Source organism: Pinus tabuliformis, chromosome 6 (genome assembly GCF_031772625.1).
Source record: "Pinus tabuliformis cultivar Carrire ecotype Pingquan chromosome 6, CPIR1, whole genome shotgun sequence".
NCBI classification, from domain to species: Eukaryota; Viridiplantae; Streptophyta; class Pinopsida; order Pinales; family Pinaceae; genus Pinus; species Pinus tabuliformis.
The window spans coordinates 385,309,577-385,331,703 of record NC_142292.1 but is presented as its reverse complement, the minus strand read 5'-3'; the positions used below and the strand labels follow the sequence as shown (position 1 = coordinate 385,331,703).

At 37.8% G+C, this 22,127-nt stretch overlaps 1 protein-coding gene across 4 annotated transcripts in view; it reads left to right on the top strand.

Moving 5' to 3' along the window:
* LOC149258929 (uncharacterized) overlaps positions 1-22,127 on the top strand; it is a 324,467-nt gene that overhangs the window by 82,904 nt on the left and 219,436 nt on the right. For all 4 annotated transcript variants that reach the window (XM_089416798.1, XM_089416805.1, XM_089416809.1 and 1 more), the window contains 2 exons: positions 13,766-13,969; positions 15,022-15,265. In XM_089416798.1, coding sequence (XP_089272924.1) covers positions 13,766-13,969; positions 15,022-15,265 — 448 coding nt within the window. The remainder of the gene's footprint in view (positions 1-13,765; positions 13,970-15,021; positions 15,266-22,127) is intronic.

Genomic DNA, 22,127 nt, shown 5'->3' with positions numbered 1-22,127 from the left:
TAGATAAAGAAAAAATATAAAAAAAATTATTATATCAAAAAACAAAAACAAATTTATTATTTAAAAAAAAGCAAAATAAAAATTATTTAAAAAAAAATAATAACAAAAAAAACAACTTACCTAGCCGACAGACCGTTGTCGGACAGACAAAAACCTATCTGCTTGGCTCGACAGCACATCGCTGTAGATCACTGGTCGTTCCTCCACACTCCACTGTGTCATGCATTCATGACCCTCTGCCATCTTACACAGTCTCCATTGCAACCACAACAAACGCAAACCAGGATTTTGCATTGGCCCATTTGCAAATGCTCCATTCTCCCTGTCGTTCACCACAATCATGCTGCCAAACTTCCTCGCTAACCAATTGCATGCCACCGCTGCCACCCTCGCTGCATAATCGCACACCACAGATTGTCGTCCCTCTTTCACAGTTGTCGTCCCCTACATATTCGTGCGTTCAAAATTTTCATATAGAAATTAGTTACCAACCACCTCTCATCCGTACAAAAGATCTGCCGTTCAATACCACTACTCTACTGCATATCCACTTGCACCATCTCCATATACCCACTTTCGTAGAGGTTGAAACGCTTCACTAGGGGGTTTAACTTTTCAAAGGAAAAGATTAAAGATAAATACGTACTCTAGTTAGTGAGACATAAGATTATTTGAAAAGTAGAAAAAAGAAGAGACATTTTATTATTTTTCAAATACAAAATTTATTTATAAAAGGTTTATTATATATATATACATATTCATATTCATATATATATATATATATATATACATACACACACACACACACACACACACATATATATACATATTCATATTCATATATATATATATATATATATACATACACACACACACACACACATATATATAACCAAATTCCCTTAAATAAATTATATTTTATTATTTTAAAGTCATTGGAGTTACAAAGTTATTCGAAAAAGTGAAAAGGATTTTATATATAATTTTTTTTCCAAAGGAAAAATCGTAATCTTTCATTAATTTTGAAAAATTACATATAGTAGATGCTTGGCAGCATATGCAGTATTTGGCCCTTAGCCATATCGGTGTGTACCAGTCAAAAAATACATCCATGTCCATTCCAAAAATGGTGCTGAGTAATAAGCAGATTCACCACGCAGGGTGATAGTATGAGAGAGTCTGAAATAGAAAGTCATAACTGAGATGTCTATAGATACACCACGCAGGGCGATAGCATAATATATAGTCTGAATATAAACACATACTATGATATATACAGTAAAAATATAAATATGACTGAGCATGTCCCAAAAAATTTAGGGCCCAACTGCCCTATGATATGCCTGATCAATATATGGCCTGTGGTAGTATTGGTACTGGGTAGTACCCCTCTGCTCCTGAATCATCCACTGGCCTCTGGGTAGTAGCGTGGCCTCCTTGGAAAGCCTATCAGCGCTGTTGTTATGCTCCCTGTAAATATGATGACATGAGATGGAGTTAAACTGTGCTTTGTATATGTTCACTTCATCCAAAATATTTCTAAGAGTGTGTGCATGGCAGGAAGTGATGTTATTGAACCAATTTATAGTGATTTTTGAGTCTCCATAAATCTGAAGATTGATGCAGTCATGGCCTAGAGAAAAATGCATTAAATGGCGGAGGGTGATTAATTCAGCATAATTGTTTGTCCCTTCTCCAAGTCCCATCTTGACCTTGAAGTGATGATGTTCAGATAGATACAATAGAAAACCTCCCCCACACCCATGTTCCTGTGCAGCACCGTCAAAGTATGCCTAGGGGATAGATTTATCAATGGGATCAGGTGCAAGTGATCTTCGAGGGTGAGGCACAGTGTATTCAGGCAGTTCATGGTAGGCGGAGATGATCTTTGCAGTAATAATCTACCATCTGGTGACTCCATCCTCAAATATAATTCTGTTCCGGGTCAGCCAGATAGACCAACATATAAGCAGAGGGAGACAAATCATATTAGATCCGTGATGCGCGCTGTACCAGTTTCTCCAGGCTTGGTTTATGTTTTCCCCATCCCATCTGCCAGCAAATTGGATCGATGTAGAGATGGACTGCCAAAGATTAACCGTAGAATCACATTTTAGAAATAGGTGATCAGTCGTTTCAGATGCCTGCTTACATAGGACACACCAGTGTGGTCCATATATGGCACGGTGGGTTAAGGATTCCCCAGTGGGAACTTTATTACTAAGCACACACCAGAAAAAGAGCCTGGTTCGCGGTGGGGTTTTTAACTTCTAGATAGCCTGCCACCAATCTTGAGTAATCTTCGGTTGTCTGTTATTTATCAGCCCAAGGTAACCAACTTTTGGGGTGTATACTCCATTCTCAGCAAGGCACCACATAAGTTCGTCAGGTCCCTCCTTTATTCTGATGTGAGATTCAGTCAGTGCAGAGATATAATTCTGCCACGTTTGGTGCCATTGGGGTGGGATATTAAGCAAGTGAGCAGATTTCCAGCCCTGTGCAAATATGGTGGTATTATCTTGATTAGCGATGTGTGCGATAACTCTGATATCTCGCTGATTTAGATGGTGGATTAGCTCTCTCGGAAGATGGTGTTTAAAAGGATATAAAGTTATTTAAAAGGGAGATAGATTATATTTTATTATTTTAAAGTCGTATTAAGGAAAAGGTTGTCATATTGAAATTGTGCTATATTATTATAGCCCACAAAAACCTTGAGTAATTATCAGATTACTTATTAAATCAAAGGTTTTTTTTAGTGGTAAAGATATATATTACAAAAAAGAAAAGAAAAAATTATATATACAGAGGAAGGTTTATAAAAAAAAGGGGGACTATTTAAAAAATTAAATAAAATTAAGCTCATTTTGATAAACGCAAATGGAATCTAATTCGGAATTGAAGGAAGGAAGATTTCCGAAAACTTCATGTAATTATGCTTCAGTGCTATTTAGAATTAAAGGGTCCATTGTGGGAAAAGATGTCACTATTGCTATTTCACCCGCCGAAGATAAAAATTATATAATGCCTAAAATCGCAAATCAATTAGTGATCCTGGAGTCAAATATAATCGAAAAATTAGACTGTTTTGGCAACAAAAAATATGACATAACCAATTTACAGTTAAGCATTGAAGATTATACATTTGTATCACAATTCTCAGTTCAAACCCTATGGAACGATCAAGGTGACATTATTTTAGGTTCACCTTGGATGGAAACTCTAGGGTCATTTATTCTAAATACAAAAAAGAAGTTTTTGACATTTTTTCACAAAAAAAATAAAATAATGCTACAAGATGTTACTTTGAAGCCAGATTTAGTAACACTAGCAGACATACAAGAAATATCAAAAGTAATTCTTCAAGAAAGTAAAAAAGCGATACAAAATATGCAAAAGGAAGTTGACAAAATCACTGCTGACAAGAATGAGGAAGTTTCTCGACTTAGAGACCATAGTGAAAAATTACTAATGCAAATTAAGAAGCTTAAGAAGGATAAGAAGTTGTTGGGAAACAAGGGGCAACAACTTGTTGAAAAGGAAGTGTCGAAATCTTCAAATGTAGAAATTCAAGTTGAAGAAAAAACAAACATCGATCCAGTGAATATGACAACTCAAGAAGAAAACAAGTCAGTTGAAGAAAAGACACACTTCGATGTTGCAGTTCCCTATCGACATCCGAATCGAGAGTAGACAATTCAACCATGCTACGTGTCGGGACCATTCAGAACAGAAACAACAAATTGATGTTTCAAAGAATATTGATGTAACCTCAATCCAGTCCTATGATGACAATTCGTTACAAAATTCCAGTGATCAGAATATTCCACAAAAGATTGATCTAGGATAGTCTGATCCTTTCTCAGTGCGACAATTTTGTTTGTCCCTTAGAGGATCATATCAACATGCATCAAGAAAGATGACAGTTCTGAGATAGAAAGACATTTGAAACCAAAATAAAGATCAAGCCTTTTTCATTAACAAGCTTTGAGGACAAAGTTTTTTGAGGAGGAAGGCAATGTTATATATATATATATATATAATGAGGATAATGGTAATAATGATTATTTAATTAGTAATTAGGTTGAAGAGGCATGTCTAAATGGGACATGACTCTCTATGAAGAGGCGCCTGCCTAATATATAAGCAAGCCCTTCACTCTCATTGTATCATCATCTTATTCATACTTTCTAATTTATATTCTTGTATCTCAATGGAGATCTTTATATTCCAAGTTTTCTAGAGTAGTTAACAGGAAGTATGAACTTTGTTCGCTTCATAGATCTGGTAGCTTTTATCCGTCGAAGATCCCCTTGATGCTCGAGGGCTCAAACTTGGTCTCTTTCTCATTAGGAACAAGAATATAAAGTATAAACTGGGCAACCAAATCCACAGAAATGAGATACTTGTGGTTTCTCACAAAAAAGTGCTTCCTCTGGTGTTTTGTCTTTCAGAATCCAGTGTGGAGATCGGTTCAAGATGTTGACAACAATATTGCAATTTGTAAGCTTATGCCTAAAGACTCATGGGCAAGTCCATGACATGAATCATGGCCTTTTCTGTCTCAATGATGGATCTGTTATTATTCTCCTCTTCCATACAAAAAGCATCAAACTCCTTGGTGTGGTTTTTTCCTCCGTTATAAGAGTGAAGCACCTTGATCTCTTTGTCTGCTTTCCAACCAGGGCTTGGAATTCACTGAATATTTATCCCCAGTTTTCATAAAATAAATCTAGGATTTCTGGGAGGAATCATCAATGAAAGAAACATAATATCTAACTTTCAGTGAAGAGGAATGCATAGGCCATCTTACATCAGATTGTATTAACTTGAGAATCTCTTTTGATCTCTGATCACTGGACAGAAAAACAGTGTTCAAATGCTTACTAAGTGCACACATCAATTGTCTCTATCTTGAATCTGGTGATCCATGCTGAATCTCTTTTAAGAGAGGAGAGCTCCAGATTCAAGATCCATGCATCATGTCTTTTAAGAGAGGAGAGCTCCATAGTGCAAGTGACCAAGACGCTTGCGCCACAGATCCTCCATGTGGTCACCACACACAAAAACTCCTTTATGTTCTGAACACATGTAAAGCACTCAGTTTAATATGTAAATAACTAACTGATAACTAATCTGTAGTCACTAGTCAAACAATTATCTCATGTCTGTAAATTGAACTTGCAAAAGATAGAAAATCCCTAAAAGCAGGAAATGCCAGAAACTAATGGTGGATGGCGAACACAAGGAGCAACAAAAATTGAACATATGCAGCATGGGAGGATCCAAAGAGTCTTTTCTTAATAGTTAACAATTTGACATAACCTAATATTTAAGAGGGGACATGAGCTTGTGGTATAACAACACAATGGAAAATTTTGGTGGACGTATATCCATCCTTGCCATTGACAGCAACACTAATGGGTACCATTGACTAGTTCAGCTATCATTTGGATTTTGTGCTCAGCTGACGGTGTTGGTATTCCAAGCTAGCTACTGCTGAAGTTTCATGCTTAGGTGCCTACTTTCAACTGTGTTTTTACTATTTAGTTACTATTGTAATTATACCTAGTGGTGCCAAGGAAGGTGTTATCCCCTACAATGTCCCAGGCTGAGGAGGAGATCAAAAGAGGTAACTTCAAACCACTTGCAGTTCAGCAGCTAGCCCTGCTAAACTAGAGAATGATCTCTCTAAGGATTTCTCAGTCAATGCCTGAAAGAGAAATGGATTTTAGGCTAGATATAATAGTTTAGGTTTGAGTTTTTGAAAATTTTAGGGTTTTTAGGTTGCTAGACCAGAGATAAGAAAGAGAAATTAGGTTAAGGTCTCAAAGGTTTGCAGTAATAGGCATAAAGAGGAGCAAGATAACAGTGCCTTCTGATGAATGTGAGAGTTTGGTCAATGTAGTGTAGGGTTTGAAAAGCTTAGAAGATCATAATGAGCATGTGTACCATGAATTCATTAATCTAGAAGAAGAAATACGCAAAAATGATTTTCCACATAAACAGAGCTTTAACATAAAGAATTCTGCCTATATAATTGTAAGGAAATTCACTAAGGAAAGCAAAACATGTTAAAAAAGATGGATTCATTCATAAGAAATTGACATAGAAGGAAAAGAACATCACAAACTCACTGCACATGAATTCCTGAAAAATAGCTGCAACTGCTCCTTTGATTAACTAAGTGAAAGCATAAGATACAAATCCTCTCCTCTGAAGTCCCACCCTTCTCTCTGAATGAGAAATGATACATATAGACTCAAACAAATAATTTTCCCACCTTCAGGGGTTTGAATCCTAAGTGGTGGAACAATTCCCAAGAATCTCTCAACCAATAAGAGAGAGTGAGAAGGTCAAAAACAAAATCTTCTCTTAGACTTTGATTTGAGTTTTGCTTCATTTATGAGGTCTAATTATGCACAAAAACAACCTATCATGGTAATTTATTACATAATTACATCATCAAGACTTTAAAATATCGAAATTACATCACAAAACCAAGATTTGGCGAAAATAAGCTGAGAAAGACTGCTACAGGCATAAGTGCAGCGCATTTAGGCATAAGCGCAACGCACTCAAGCATAAGCGCAACACCATCTTGCAGGAGGATTTTGGAAGCCTTTCTAAAGTCAAATTTGAAATCTGAGAGAACGGTCAACTAGAATTTCCTGTCTAGTTTCCAGAACATCTTGAATTTTTGAAAATGACCCATGGGAAGGCCTTCAAAAATTTATTCTCCCAAGGTGTCTCTATAAGCGCAGCGCCTGCTTCAGAATAGTGGCAGAAAGTGACTTTTTGACCTGTTTTTTGGCTTTTTCTCCCAATTTATCTTTCAACAATCTTGCAAAAGTAGTTATCTGATAAGTATAGGTGATTATCTATCCAAGCATACAACTTTTTTGTCATTTGGAGGTCTGTAGTGAAAGCATAGCGCCAAGGCGCTGCACTTATAGCTGCCACTGTGTTTTTAAAACAGACAAAAAACATCAAAATTTTGAAAATGACAAAAATTTTTCCAAATCTTCTCAAAATTGTTGAGTGAAGCTATAATATGATATGCTATGCCATGAGGGAGGCCTCAGCAAGTAAATCAAACTTTTCCTTGTCCTTTTGGCTTGTTAGGGTTTCCTTGAGCTTCTTCTTCAAATGCTTGATTTTGACTTGGGATACTTTGTTTCTTGTGTAGTAATGCATAGCCATATGCCTTTGCAAGTTATTGTCCCTGCTTGCCTTCTTGAGGAGCTTCTCCAGGTGTCCATTGACCTTATCAAGCCAATATACCCTATCTTCATTGATTTCTCTAGTGATTAGGTCATCTACAGTAATCTGTTCTTTTGGTGGAGAAACCTCCCTTTGTAGCTCAAGGGCTCTCTTGGATGCTCTTGTTCTTGGTCTCCCTGATGTACTTTGCTTTCCTTTACCTTTTGACACTTTCAATTTAGCCACTGCTTTGCCCTTTACATCTTCCTTCTTTGAAAAAGCTGCTTGTTTATCTTGGATCATTTGGTTCACTTTCAATTGCATGTTCTCTTGTTGCAAGCATGCTATTAAAGCATTCACCTCTATCAACTTGCCTTCCAACCTCTTGATCTCAGCCTCTTTATTCCTTATGATCTGATCTTCAATTATGCCCTCATATCCTTTCTCCATATCTGACACATTTGTACCTGGATGAGAGAATTCCTCATGCTGTGAGGAAGCTCTCTGTTCACCTGCTGTAGGCTTGGCCCTTTCAACAATCCTTTGAGCAAACACAAGCCTATCACCTCTGGAGTATGTCTGAGACACTTCTGCCCTCTCTTTCCTCTTGGTTGGTCTGCTTGAAGAAGCAACCTCTTGTTGCACTGGTGAGCTTGAAGGTGTTGTTTCATCACTAGACATAGCTGAAGAAGATGGAGGAAAAGTTGAACTTGAAAAGTGATCCCAAGACAGATTTGCCTGTGCTAATTGATGACAAACTAGCACTTTCACTAAGCCATGATGAAACAAACTATTATGGTGATTCTCTCCCAGCTTTTGTACCTTTTTTCTGTCATTTTAATCAGACTTTTGTACAGATAATGAGACAAATTGATTTGTTGAACACCGGTGAAATGCATCAAAAGCTTCATGTGGTACTTATACAGCCTTGAATACCTGCCCTCACATGTGAAGTACTTCATGATCATTTTCATGAGAGGGGTATATCTTTCTAACAAATGTCTGAATGGAAAAATATATTTTGGAGCTGCCTTGTATGGTGCCTTTAGGTACATCTTGTAATTTTGAAGGTCAAGGTCTTCTCTCTTGAACCAAATTTCTCCAGTGTTTGGAATCCCTGTAGCTGCGGAGATAAGTTGCCTTGAAACAGTGAATTGAACTCCTGCTATGGTCACTTTATCCTTTCTTAGTTTGGTGGCAAAAGCACTAGTCAATTTATCATGAAACTTCAATTCCTCAATTCTCTGGCAAAATGTAAGACAGCCTGCATCTTCAAATGATTTTCTAATGAAGGGAGATGATAAGACCTCATGGGTTGAGGTAGGTTCATATCTGATGACATGTCCTCCCCTATGCTTCCTTTGTTCAGAGGTTTCAGATTCCATGTCAACACTTAGCTCTTAGGATAGAAACTAGGGTTTTGACTGTAGGAAAAACAAAGGATTTTTAATAGCTGTGAGGGAGTTTAGGGAAATGAGGGGGATAGGGAAATGGAAAAATTCTAGGAAAATTTAGGGGGAAGGTGAGGGAAGTTAGGAAACTGGGTGAGTGGAAGGTTTCCAAACAAGAAAAACACAATCCTGTGGTTTAGAAGGTGTAGTCTGTCTAGGGTTTAGGTAAAATTGATGAGATTTGAGAGTGGGTTTGATTTGTGTTTAGGATAGAATCTAGATGATGGTGTACAAACAGTTGTATACAAGTTTTAGCAGCAATTTGACATGAAAATGATGAAAACCTTGAAGACTGTATTCAAAAACCCTAGGAGATGGACATGAAGCATAACAAGCACAGTTGAGAGAATTGAGAGAGGATTGAGCCTTATGATAAACCACCAACCTGTATTAGCAGCAGCACAATGTGAAAATGATGAAGGAAACCACTGTAGGGAGCTCACAACCTTGGAGAGATGATGGAGCAGCTGCCTGGTATATGCGTAGCAGAACAGAGTTATTTGCGCAGCACCAATGGAGAACTCGACTTATGGATGCAGAAAACTCTCCTTATCTGACAATCTCGCCTTGATTAGATGAAGTTGAGTGTTGGAAAGTGAAATGGGCAGATGGAGAGTGAATGAGAGTGAGTGATGGCCTTTTATAAGTTGAGAAAATCGATTTTTCCTTTGCAAATGGTAGTGGACCCACCATAACAATTATAACTTGGACTTGACACTTTGCAGCTTCATGATCTTTATGATGGTATTTCATTTAAGAAAATGAAATAAAAAGCATGATTTAAAAACCTTGATTACCAAGTTGATCTCTACTATTCCTCATAAAATGAATTTTAATGGTAAAAAGACCAACTTTCAGAAATTTAACCTATTGACCTAGTGGTGACCTAACATAGGCTTATTAGGTGAATTATGAACATAGTGACTATGGGACTCTTCTAACAATGATTTGACTTGACCAAGATAGTGTTCTTTGACCATGAGACTGAAAGGAATAGTAGAGACTGACCTTGTTAACCGGTGACCAAATTTTTATTGAAAAACTCTTTGAAACTATAAAAATTTGACCTGAAACCCTAAAAATAACTATGTAAGAGCACATTTGATCGCCGGTCAATGACATGACTGACAGGCACTAACAGAAGGGATAAACAAAACTCAACTTCACAAAAGCAAAAATACTTTCAATTTTGAAATAAGGTTAGATTGGATAGGAAATGATAAAAGGTAGAAGGGTATCAGATTGATTAACTGCGTTGCCCATAATATAGCCAAATATACAATATATTATCATGTACGTTTTATATATAGGACCTCGTAAACCCAGGGAGACAGGTTTTCTTTGCATCATGTCTTTTCTTTTTTCTTGAATATCCCAAGTAGTTTGGCATTCACTTCAATTGTGGCATGTTGGTGACAATTTTGTCTGTACATAATGGCAGCAATGTGATTATTTGTTGCCATGCTAAAATGCTGAAAAGGAGGATGAACTTATGTTTTGTATCATAAAGATAATACTTTCTCATCTAACCTTCTAATTGCGAATGACTAATATTTGAAAGTGAGGACAATCCATTTGAAGTGGAATGACTAGATAACTATCGAAACAGAAAGGGCATGTGGTCTCTCCTGATTGCATTCAAAAAATTGTATAAAAGTCCATATTTCTTTAGCTGTGACTTAAATAGGCTATAAAACACACTGTTGGAGTTGCTGACTGGATGTTACAGGTTTTATAAACATCTTCCCCATGTATATTGGATGGTGTTAATTGAGAGCAGGCTGACTACTATTAGAATATTGTGTTCTGGACCTACTAGTCTTGTTAAATGATGGCATAGAAAAGTACAGTGGAAAATTGTTGGAGCATTTTAAGGTCGAAACTTAACGGAGGATGCATTAAATGGTTGAAATACACACTAGATACAACGTGAATAAGGCCATTTATGTCTCACATGGCTTCTTGTATTTATGTTCTAAACTTCCTTTTCTCAGGTGAGAGGGGAAGACAGAATGAGAATTATACTCCAGGATCAAGATTCTAGTCTATATACAAGACCTATCTTGTCAATACCAAAAGCAAATGAAGGTTTATATTTATTGTTGGAGATTTATCAATTAATCCTTAAAGCTTCATGACCTTCTATTCTGTTGAGATAGAAACTTGAGAGAATATTTTTGTAACACCTAAGGATTAGTTATTTTTTGAAAACAAATAAGGCTCTTTTATAATTTTATTATATTTGGTCGTGTATATCTATGTTGAGTGTCTTTGAATGAGTGCAATGTGCATGGATGAAACTACACTTGGGGTCTTGAGATTTTGGATGATCGGTAGAACACACGAGGTGATCATGGCACATTAAATAGACACACCATGCATTTGATTATGGAAGGTTACTTTCATAAAGCACTGCATGAAAAGCATGATGTGCTGCTTGCACACTACATATCTTGGCAAAATCTTTGGAAACAACTGCATAATGGGATGCTGATGGGAGTCACTACACGGTGTGGGCTGTTTTGAGCAATTGTTGCACTTAATGCATGGGAAATCCTGTTAGGAGAATTTACTTAATGCGTAATGGGTGTGTTTGATTGCTTCACTTGTTTGCACAGGCAATTTTCCTGCAGTTGACTGTTGGGTTTCTTTGAGAGCATTTGGCTAGCTTACATTTCTAAGCCTACTAGTAGGTTTCTGAATCCACGTCTTAACATGCTACGAATTAGCTCCCTTCTTGGTTTCTTCATTGGTAGTTGGAAGCTAAAGTGAAACCTGTGTTGTACAGGGATCTGTCGCTATCTTGAAAACACATTCTGGCCAATTTCGCATTTCAGGGAACTTGGACTCCTCAGAAATGTTTTATGATGCTTGGGGATGCCATTGGAGACTTTTAGGGTATTGTTCCCATGTTCTGGGTGAAATTTAGGAGATTTTTAGGGGACCACCCCCACCACCCTTGGTTTTGCAGGGACTCGCTGATGTCCCTCACACTGTAGCTTTCTGGTAGGATGGAAAAATGGTTGAGTGGATGGAACCTCTTTGTATGGCTTGGCTTGAGGCTAGTTGCAACCATGCAACTATTTGTGCACTATAATAATGGTACTATTTTGACATTGGGTTAGAAACTTCATATTAATATCCCACAAGGCTCACCTCATCCTTAGGAGGTGTGTAGAGTTTGCTTGAATTTTTTAGTTATCTTTGTTGATGGAGATACCAACCAGCATTTGCTTTGAATGATTTGATGGGGAAGAGTCCCATGTATAGAGCTAGGTGTGACCGATGGATTGGGAACTTAAATGTGAATCATATATTATAAGCTTGCGGTGGATTCTCATGGACTTGGATCGAAATGTTCAATGTTCTGGCTTATTACCTTTGCAAATGTCAACTTTGATTTGACTAACCTGAAACTGTAACCACCTGAGACTTGTCAGTAGTGATTGTATAATTGTAGGTTGCAGTTGTTTCATTGCCTTTTTTGATATATTTTTTAAATATAAATTGTTTTTATTTGTATCATTATATTATTTCCATTCCCAACCCTCCTTTCCCTGAAAAATTTGGGTGTGTGTGCTAGTTTTCTCTAAGCCCAGAAAAATGATTAACATGCCCGTAAATTTTTATACCCAGAATTTTATTTTTACTGAAAACCCAGAAAACTCAATTCTGAAATCTACGCACAATTAACGCAGATGAGCTTCTAACAAAATATGCACAGCGGAAACAATAAATCCAAGCACAAAAACTTTTACACAGCTTTTACCCGGGAAAACACCAGCGTGGGAAAAAACCAGCAAGGAGGGATTTTATTAGGCTTCAGAGAAAATACTTAGGAAATAATTACAACAGCAGATCCAAAGAATGTACAGCCAAAAATGGCCACAGAAATCAGCCTTCCCTCTTCTGCAATGGTATGGCCTGAAGTATGGCCTCTCGCCAGCAGAGTATGGCCCCTTTTCTTCAGCAGATGGCAACTCAGGGTTCGGTCTCCCCTCCAGCAGGAAACTCGGCCCCAATAGTCAGCCTCTCTCTCCGGCAAATATGGCCGAGGGTTCAGCTCCTCTCTCATTGCTCAGTACGGCCAGGTTATGGCCCCTCTTTCTCTGAAAAAGATGGCCCCTTCTCTCAGCTGCTTGACCTTCCTTCTTCTCAACCAAATCAGCCCTCTTGTCTCTTACTCAATGTGATCTCTAATGTGTCCACCCATTCATTCCAGCAATTTATAATTTCTCCCATAACCATATTTTCTTGATATCTTCAAAGAAAAGGTCAAGGGCCAAAATTTGATCTTATCATTTACTTTGATTTTCTCAAATGGAAATATTAATTTCCAAAGTTAAAAACTTCAGAAATATGAGTTACAAAGCCAATAATAACTAATTAAATTAATTATCACGCTTTTCCTGAGTTTGGACTTGGGAAGTATTAAAAATGCCGAAAAAAGTAAATTTTCATGATATCTTCTGCAACCCTGGACACAAGGTCTATGCGGATACATGTATCCAAGCTACAATTTTAACAGTGTGCTGTAGCCATTCCAAAAGTTTGTTCCCCTTCTGCCTCCCCCTGGTACCTTCATTGTGGAAATTCATGCAACATAGATTGAAACCTTAGCAGTTGAAGCTTCCTTCCTTTTTGTTGCATCCTGATATTTTCTATGAATAATTTTGCACCTGTTATACCAAACTGTCATTTCATTAAATAATTTGTTGGATTTTTTAAACTTATATGGGAATAGGTATTTGTTGCAAATATGGCTGTTTACAATTTTTTAATAGCAGACACTTGAGAAGAAGAAGATTTCATTTTTGGATGATTTCAAATTTCAATGATCTTTTGTTGTAAATTGAGTCATTTTATGCTGTTTACTCTAGTTTTCTTTAAACCTCAGATATTACTAAATCTTTTCAGCATTAGGTAATGTAAAAAGATGAAAAATTAACACTTAGTAGACTTATCCTATTTCATGCTGAGGGCAGTTTTGAAGCTCAAATTTGAAAATATTTTAAATAGTAAAGCAGGTGAATGCATTTTATTAAACTTAGAGCAAAGATTTTGGATTCTTGGATAAAGTCTAATTACAAGCATAATGCTTCTTTGAGCAGGTGGCTACATGGAGTGGACACAAGGCAAAAGTTTCATTGCTTCTTTCTTTTGGGCAACATGTTTTAAGTGTTGACTTAGAAGGTTGCCTTTTTATATGGGTTGTAGCAGAAGTGAATCAAAACAAACCACCGATTGGACAAATACAACTTGGGGAGAAGTTTTCTCCCAGTTGTATCATGCATCCAGACACTTATCTAAACAAGGTAGTGAACTTCTATCATTCTTCTTGTTGGTGTCCTCCTTGTCTTTGTTTACTTAGGTTCTTTATTAATATGAAAGATGTGTCAAATTTGTGTTAATTTGGAAGCTATGCATAACAATAATTGTTAGATGCATCTGTTGTTTGTATGTATGGTGGAGGTGAATATACAAATCAGTTGATCTGCAGGAAATATAATGCCTGAGAGATATAATATACTGTTATAGAGGCTCCTTGGGTCAAAAGTTCATTACTAGCTCAGCTTTCAAATTAGCCTTAAAATATATTATATAAGGGTCAGTTATGATGTAAAGGACCTTTTCTACTTCTATTTTTTAAATGCTGCTTACAGCTGCCCTTTGGTTAAGTGGCCATGCCATCAGGTGTGTTTTATTGTCATCAAGGGCACCCACGACTTGCACCTGATCTCATCCACACCCATTTGTTGGTGTTCGAACCTGGGTCTCAGTGTTAGTACAAGTCTGATCTCCACATGAGTCACAACTTGCTGGTATACTATATACCTGATGGTGTGGAGGACCTTAATTTCCATCAGAATGGGTAATCCAGACAGTATGGTAAAATATGTTCTTCAAAGAGAGGCCTTAACTATAACTAGGGCCTAACTACAAAAAAGTCACTAAACATGGCCTAAATTTGGTTATAGAACCCTTAAACTAGTAAGCGCTCCAAGGGATAACTAAGCTCTAACCCAGTGGAAATGAGTTTTTTTTCCAATAATATAACCTTTAGACCAGGGTAGCCACTTATAAAACTGTAAATTCCCATTATACATTCCATCAAAGGCATCTTTCAGTCATGTGAGCAACTATTAGTTTTACAGAGTTTGCCGTCAACTCTACTGTGTGGAAGTGACTCCTCTATCACTTATGGTGCTGCATGATGCACCCATTATGTTACTACTGATTAGAGGGTGCTCCTGGTTTTACCTTTAATATATGTAGGTTCTTATTTTCTCTTATTTGTTATTCTCCAATTTTTGGCATACCTGGTGAAACTATTCTGTTCATCTAACTGAAGAATTTGCAAGCACAGGTCCTTATTGGGAGTGAAGAAGGTACCTTGCAACTTTGGAATGTGAATACACATAAAAAGCTTTATGAGTTTAAGGGCTGGGGATCTTCCATTCGATGTTGCGTCTCATCTCCGGCTCTAGATGTGGTTGGAATTGGTTGCTCAGATGGCAAAATCCATGTCCATAATTTACGATATGACGAAGAGATAGTGACATTTATGCATTCAACAAGAGGGGCGGTTACTGCTTTGTCTTTCAGGACAGGTATGCGCTTTGTATATTTCATGATGCAATTAAAAATAAAGTTAAGTGCATAAAATAGCAAACTACTGATTTCTTATGTAGCTGAGAGAAATTAAAAAGTACATCTCTTGGAAGATATTATGTTTACAAGGCAATTTATTCAATGAAACGGTTTGGCATTGTATTATGAAAGAGAGGCTTAATGTTTTCTTTCCACAGAAAAAAAACCTAATTTCTATTAATTAAAATAAAAATTACAATTTGTAGACACATATATAAGTGTCTATGCATATATAAGTCAGGCCAGTACATGTTGAGTACAAAGAGAGAGCTGAAAAGCAGCAAGTAGGTTCATACAAATACAAGGGACCTCAGAAAATAAACTAGAAATAACCAAAAGCAAGGAAAGAATTAAGGATGAGTAGTGCAAATCTTTCTCTTTTGCCTTTCCACATATGCACTTTTTGCCAACCATCAGAATTTGTATCTATGTTACCAGGATTTGGATTTGGATACGGATACGGATACAGATGCGGATCTGGATCCGGATCCGCCAGTTTTTTGAAAATCCAAGATCCGGATACGGCAAGGATATGTCATGTACAATATATAATAATAATAATAATAATATTATTATTTTTTAAATTTTAAAAAACACTTTAGAGCTATTAATTAAATAGTAGACAGTGGACACTTTATAATTATTGATTATATAACATATATCTATATTATATACATGCTAGAGATGACAAATATCATAATATGAAATATAATTATTAATTATATAAGTTTATAACTTCATAAAAAATCATTATTAAAGATATATAATATATATTATAACTTTATATTATATAAGAGGGAACAATAAAATATATATTATAATATATGTTAATATTAAATAAAGAGAATACTAATATACTATTGTTATAAATCTACCATTTGTTGTTATATAATATAATAATTATAATACTATTTGGCATTTATGATTTGATGTAATTAGTAAATTACTGATAGTTATAAATTGACTATATAATAGAATTTTGAATATTTCATAACTATAAAATTTAAATTGACTAAATAATACTAAATAGTTAACTGTTATATATATAGTCTATAGAATGTCATTCACTGTTATATAAACAATAATACCATTTGGCATTTGAATTTTGCAGGCCTTTAAAAACAAAAGAAAAAAAATATACTATTTGGCATTTGCCTTTAAAAACAAAAACAAAAAAATTAAAATCGACCATTTGGCATTTGCAGGCCTTTAAAAAAAAAACAAAAAAACATACAATCGACCTTCCAAATAAAACAAAAAAAGAAGATTAAAAACCGGACCATTTGTTGTGTATTTTATATGACATTTGAAAAAATAAAATTTTAACCTGTTAGCTGAGCAGCAATGGGCAGCGACGAGGCGGTGGTTGAGCACGGTGGCTAAGCGTTCCTGGCTGGGGCAACAACTGACTGATGGCAGCGTGGCGACAACGGCTGACTGACGGCAGCGTTCTTGGCTGGTGGCAACGGCTCACTGACGGTGACTTCCTCAACGGCTTTGTCCCGACTAGTGACGGTTTGTTCGATGGCTATGTCGCTGTGCTCACTGTTGCTGTATGGAGCACGACCCAGTTCAATATTCAACAATTGCTAGGTGGGATATTCAGTGTGAGTGCGGACAAAGGGGAGGGACCACATTTATAAAACTAAAAGTAAAACCTAAAACCAAAAAACTGTAAACCTAAAGCAACAAACAGTCAGCCCAAAAGGTAAACTTAAAGCGACAAACAGTCACCCGTTTGGGCGGTTCCAGCAACTTGACAAATTTGGCTCGGGATCCGTTTCCTCCGTCAATGAAACGTTTCCTAAATAACAAAATCTGCACACATATGTATTTTAGCCGTATTTTTGCGGATCTGGATCTGGTTCAGATCCGCGGAACCGCCATTCTTCACCCTCTCGATGCCGGATCCGGTAACTTAGATTTGTATCAACTAGGACCAAGGTCAATTTTTGTCCCACATGTGAGACTTCTTTGTCTGAGTCAGAACTTTCTGAGACGTGCTCTTTTGGAGCCGCCAGATCCATCCACTATCATTAAGTCCACGGGTTCCTTTTCAAACTGTTGTACATCGCCAAAGATCGGCTGTACTGTAGCATCCCCATCTCGGATGACTCTATGCAACGCTATGTCATTGATTCCTTCTTGTTCTTGTTGACATTATATTTTGTCATCTTCTTCATCCTCAGGAGGATATTGCTTTGTGAACTGCCAACCTTTTGTTTTGTTTGTTTGCCTCTTCTTCTTCCTAGGATTCTTCCTTGATTGTGGGCATGCATGCTGTAAATGGCCTGTCTGAAAACATATACGACATCTAAATGCGGTATTTTCATAGTCTAAGACTTGTTACCAACAAACATTTTGGTGTTTCAGATTTATATGATCTGGAAGTCCTTTGCTGAGATCAATCTCCACACATATTCTAACATAGGTGAAGATACCATTTTCTGCTCTCTCCATATCCAATTTTTTGAACTTTCCCACTGTGTTTCCTGTGTCTTCTGGAATCCTATGGTGCCAGAATGGAAGTGGAAGATTTGGGAACCTCATCCAAACTGGCATAGAAGAGACCACCATAGAGTTTGCATCAAACTCAGGGAACCAAGGCGTAATGAATAGACCGGCTCTACCCCAAAACCTGGGCCTTGCATTTAGTGCGAAGTCCAAATCCTTCCGTGTTTCAAACTGAATTATGAAAAAACTTTTTGAACATAAAAAATTTTGAATTACGAAGTCCAAGTGGAGAGAATCCATTTTATGAGAGCTTCAGATTTGGGCCAAAATCCATTGAATCTGCATATGATTGCTTTGGATTGTAAGACAGAGAACAAGGAATTTACCTCAGGAAGATTTACTTCCATGGAAGGAGCTTTTTCCATTTGTTCAACAATATATGGGCCCAGAATATTTTGAATCTGTTCTGTTGTGGCTGAAGACTTCCTTTATGTGGCATCCTTATAAGATACAGGACTCCCATTAGCAGATTTTGTACCAGGTTCACCTCCACAAAGTCTTGTGTTCAGAATAATGGTTGAGTTTTTAGAGATATTATAGTCTTGTAGCTGGGACGAGTAGCTAAGACCTTCCCTTCAAATTGAAGGCTTTGATAACAATATAAAATATCCATTCTATGGACTGCTTAAAGAGCATATGGAAGAAGAACTATTAACCCATAATAGTTTTGTTTTCCAGCAGCAACTCTTAATTGAAATCGGGAAAGGGGTTCTCTTTCTGTTTCCTGTCAAGGGAGAAAATTCTAGGGACTCGCCAATTTTTGTTGGTTCCCACTGCTTCAAGCCACCAGTGAGGGCTCAAGAGACATGGCTGCCCCCAACTCATTTGTGTTTGAAACCCGACAAATAGGCAGAAACTTAAAAGTTGTTATGGGGTGCAGAGACCATCGAGTTTTCCACAAACAGAGGCTTCCATTCAAAATAACTTAACAACCATGTCTATAAATTATAGTCCATGGAGGCAAAAAGAGAATGTCGGCAGTAAAGGGGTGTTCCTGGAGCAGAGGGGTGGTAACATCTGAGGAGACGCCCGCAAATGTCCTTGGAGTTCATTCGCCCAGAAAATCCTGTGATCATAGAAGTCCCTGGAGACAATAGCATCAAAATAACTTCTTCCATGTCCGCATGAGAGCCCTCTGTCCCTAAGCGGCTCCATTGAATGAGCAGATGGGAAGAAGCAAAAGCTGGATACCCTGCGGTGGCGCCAAGAGATAGAGCAGAGAACTTGTTAACCCTAACCTCCGACACGTGAGCCATTTCCTTTCTATCTTCCCACTCCAAATACTCATCTACTATGGGAGACTCTCGAAAGAGAGGTTTAATGTTGATAACATGGACAACACATTCGATAGAGTTCCACACATCAAAGAGTAGTGTTAAAGCTCCATATATTCATGCTACTCATATAAGTGCCATAAGATGATCTTAAGCAAAACAGACTAAGAGCAAAGCAGACATTCTTTAATGTTAGTATTGTTGCTATACTTTGTTTTCATGACTTCCTTTGGTGAATCAAATGTGCTTTTTTTCATCTTTATTGTAAGCTGGCAAAAATTATATTATATGGATAAAAGTACAGTCCAAAAAGGCTGAGCTCTGCCAAAATGGAAACCATACCTCAGTCGCAAGATCATCTGTTGAGTCAAAAGGACCCACAAAGTCTGAAAAAGTCTGCTGTTATGGCCATCTGGGCCGTTGTCTAAAAAAGCGAAATGACTGGTAAAAGACAAACTGACCAGAATGTTAAAAAACAAACCACATATATAGCAGTGTAAACTTGAACGAAAGGCATGAACAGGAAACACTTATCAAGAAGGCCCACGGGAAGAGGCAGCCAGAGGAGAAACATCTCTGTCCTCCCTGAAGCAGGGCTCCTGTCCATCCTTCTCATCCTTGATGATGATGGGATTAGAGCTAGTACCCTTTGAAGTAGCAGAATCCACGAACTCGATCCCTTCCTCTTTTACAGCACTGATACCATAAAGTTTGAAGCTGAGACAAAATACCACCTTGCAGGAACAGTGAATTTGGCTTCAAGCCCCCTGAGATGATCAACAGACTTGGGGACAGAATCAGGATCAGATCATCTTTGCTTTTCCACAACAGTAGTGTTAACCCCTAGATTTGCCCCCTTGCAAATCTAGAGATTTAATGACCAGCACATTTCATTGGGCTGGAGGTTTAGAGACATATTCAGATACAGTTTTTCTTGAGCCATGGGTTGGTTCCAATGGGGTTCAGCTATAGTATTGATTCAGTGATGTTATTGTTGTTAACATTCAGATTTTACACAGATTTTCATCAGATTGGAGAGAGTTGCTACTTTTAGCAGTGCCCCTATTTTTAGGGGACATGGCCTGCAGACTTGCATGTGAGTTGTGATAGTACATTTGAGATCCTTGCGAGCTTAAGATTCTGATGAGCCACTTTCAAGTGACATGCCAGACAAGGCTATTTTTACCAGGGGTTGCATGTCAGAGCTGGTCACATACTTAGACTCCTCACTGAAAATCAAGTTTAATGACGGTGGTTTCATAGACGTGTGAGATATTTCTATTTTTAGTAGTTTTGCATGCTTGCAACCCCGTGTTTTAAAAAAAATAAATTCCCAATTTTTCTCTAACCAGAACCAAGTAATATCACGTGCCTCTTTGCTATTTCCATGAAGTATAAACCCGGCATCATGAGTTTGAATGTTTAATCTGTATTCTGAATCTTTACTCTATAACACTGCTGGAGATTATTTGCTCAAGTCTAGACCTGGCAGAAGGTTTATCTCCTTTTGTTGCAGCGTAGCAATTTTTGGGATATTTTTTTCAACTGAAGAAATCTTGCCTGGAGCAGCTCTCAGGTATACATAGTCCTGCCCGGGATTGGACCACGGGACTTGTGGGGACCAAACCTCCACACGTAGCCATTGGACCACAGCCTTGGGACTAGCAATTTATGGGATATACGTCTGCATTCTGGAAGAATGAGCTGCTTTTCTTTAAACGGATTTTCAATCAGACAGCTAGCATGGATCCGAGCTATGTAACAATCCATTTTTGTTCAGTCGGACAAATCAGCAGAATGGATGTAGTATTTATTCTCTGTGCTTCTTCTTTATCTGGTGACACAACCCGCACCTTCAAACCAGCAACTACTCCATTTACAGCCAATGGCCCAATCACATCATCAACTTATACACCTGGAACCTTGATGACATTCACTGCCATGGCCTGTAAAGCTTCCTTCAAATATTGGAGCGTTTGATCTATCGTATCAGGATTATGTGAAAGTTGCTTAAATGCAACAACTGGAGATTTATCCTGTTGATTTGGGGTAGCATCAGATGTGCTCTAGCCACGAAATTTGGTGGAGAGGTTGGGGCACATGAGATCTGCAATACCCAAAAAGGGTTTGGGAAGATTCTAAACAGATTAGGAGATATAAAAATAATTAATATTTCTAATGGAGTCCCTAAGTCTAAACTTAGGGAAAATAAAATATTAATGTGTATTAATATGAATCTGTGTTAGAATGGTCCAAAAGACATGGATCAAGCCAGATCTAATCTTAGCTGTTGATTAGGGACTTAATCTCGGCCGTTGAGATGTCAACAGGAAAAGTCTAAGAGGAGGCTTGAGGGTCACTTGGAGAGCACACCAGAGGATCAGTGATTCTATTCTCTGGAGCGGGGTTTGCTAAGAGAGATAGAACCAGTGATCGAGAGAGCAACTGAGGGGCATTGAGTACAGAGGAACAAAGAAGGTAGAGATTGTGCTGGGAGAGCAGCGTAGTAGCCAAGGAGGGTGACGCAGAGCCCACAAAGGCTCACGCAGGGCCACGCAGAGACAGCCAAGTGCTACGCAGAGCACCAGAGGGGCTAGCGTAGCTGACATAGAGGCTCCCAGAGCTGATGCAGGGCCTCTTGGGGCGGACACAGGCCAAGAAAGGCTGACACAGGGCCAGCGTGAGACAGAGAGGGGTTGATGCAGTCCAAATTGGGCATACGCTGGGGTTGCAGGAGCAGTTTTGTGCTGAGGAGCTGTCAGAAGGGTTTTCCGGGGTTTCAACCAGGAGATTTCTCTCAAACTATGAGGTATAGCTGCTAAGGAAATTCTCTGTTGGGTAGGCCAGTTACGACACCTAGATTGTACTCTGATATTGCTTAATAAGAAAACCCTCAGATAGCTGCACCGATTTTCCTGCATTGGGTTTTTCCGGGGACATTGGTCCAAAAATAATGCTGATCTGTAATATGTTGAGCATGCACTGGTGTTTATTTTCAATATTTACTTTGTAAATAACTTGTTAAAGAAAAATT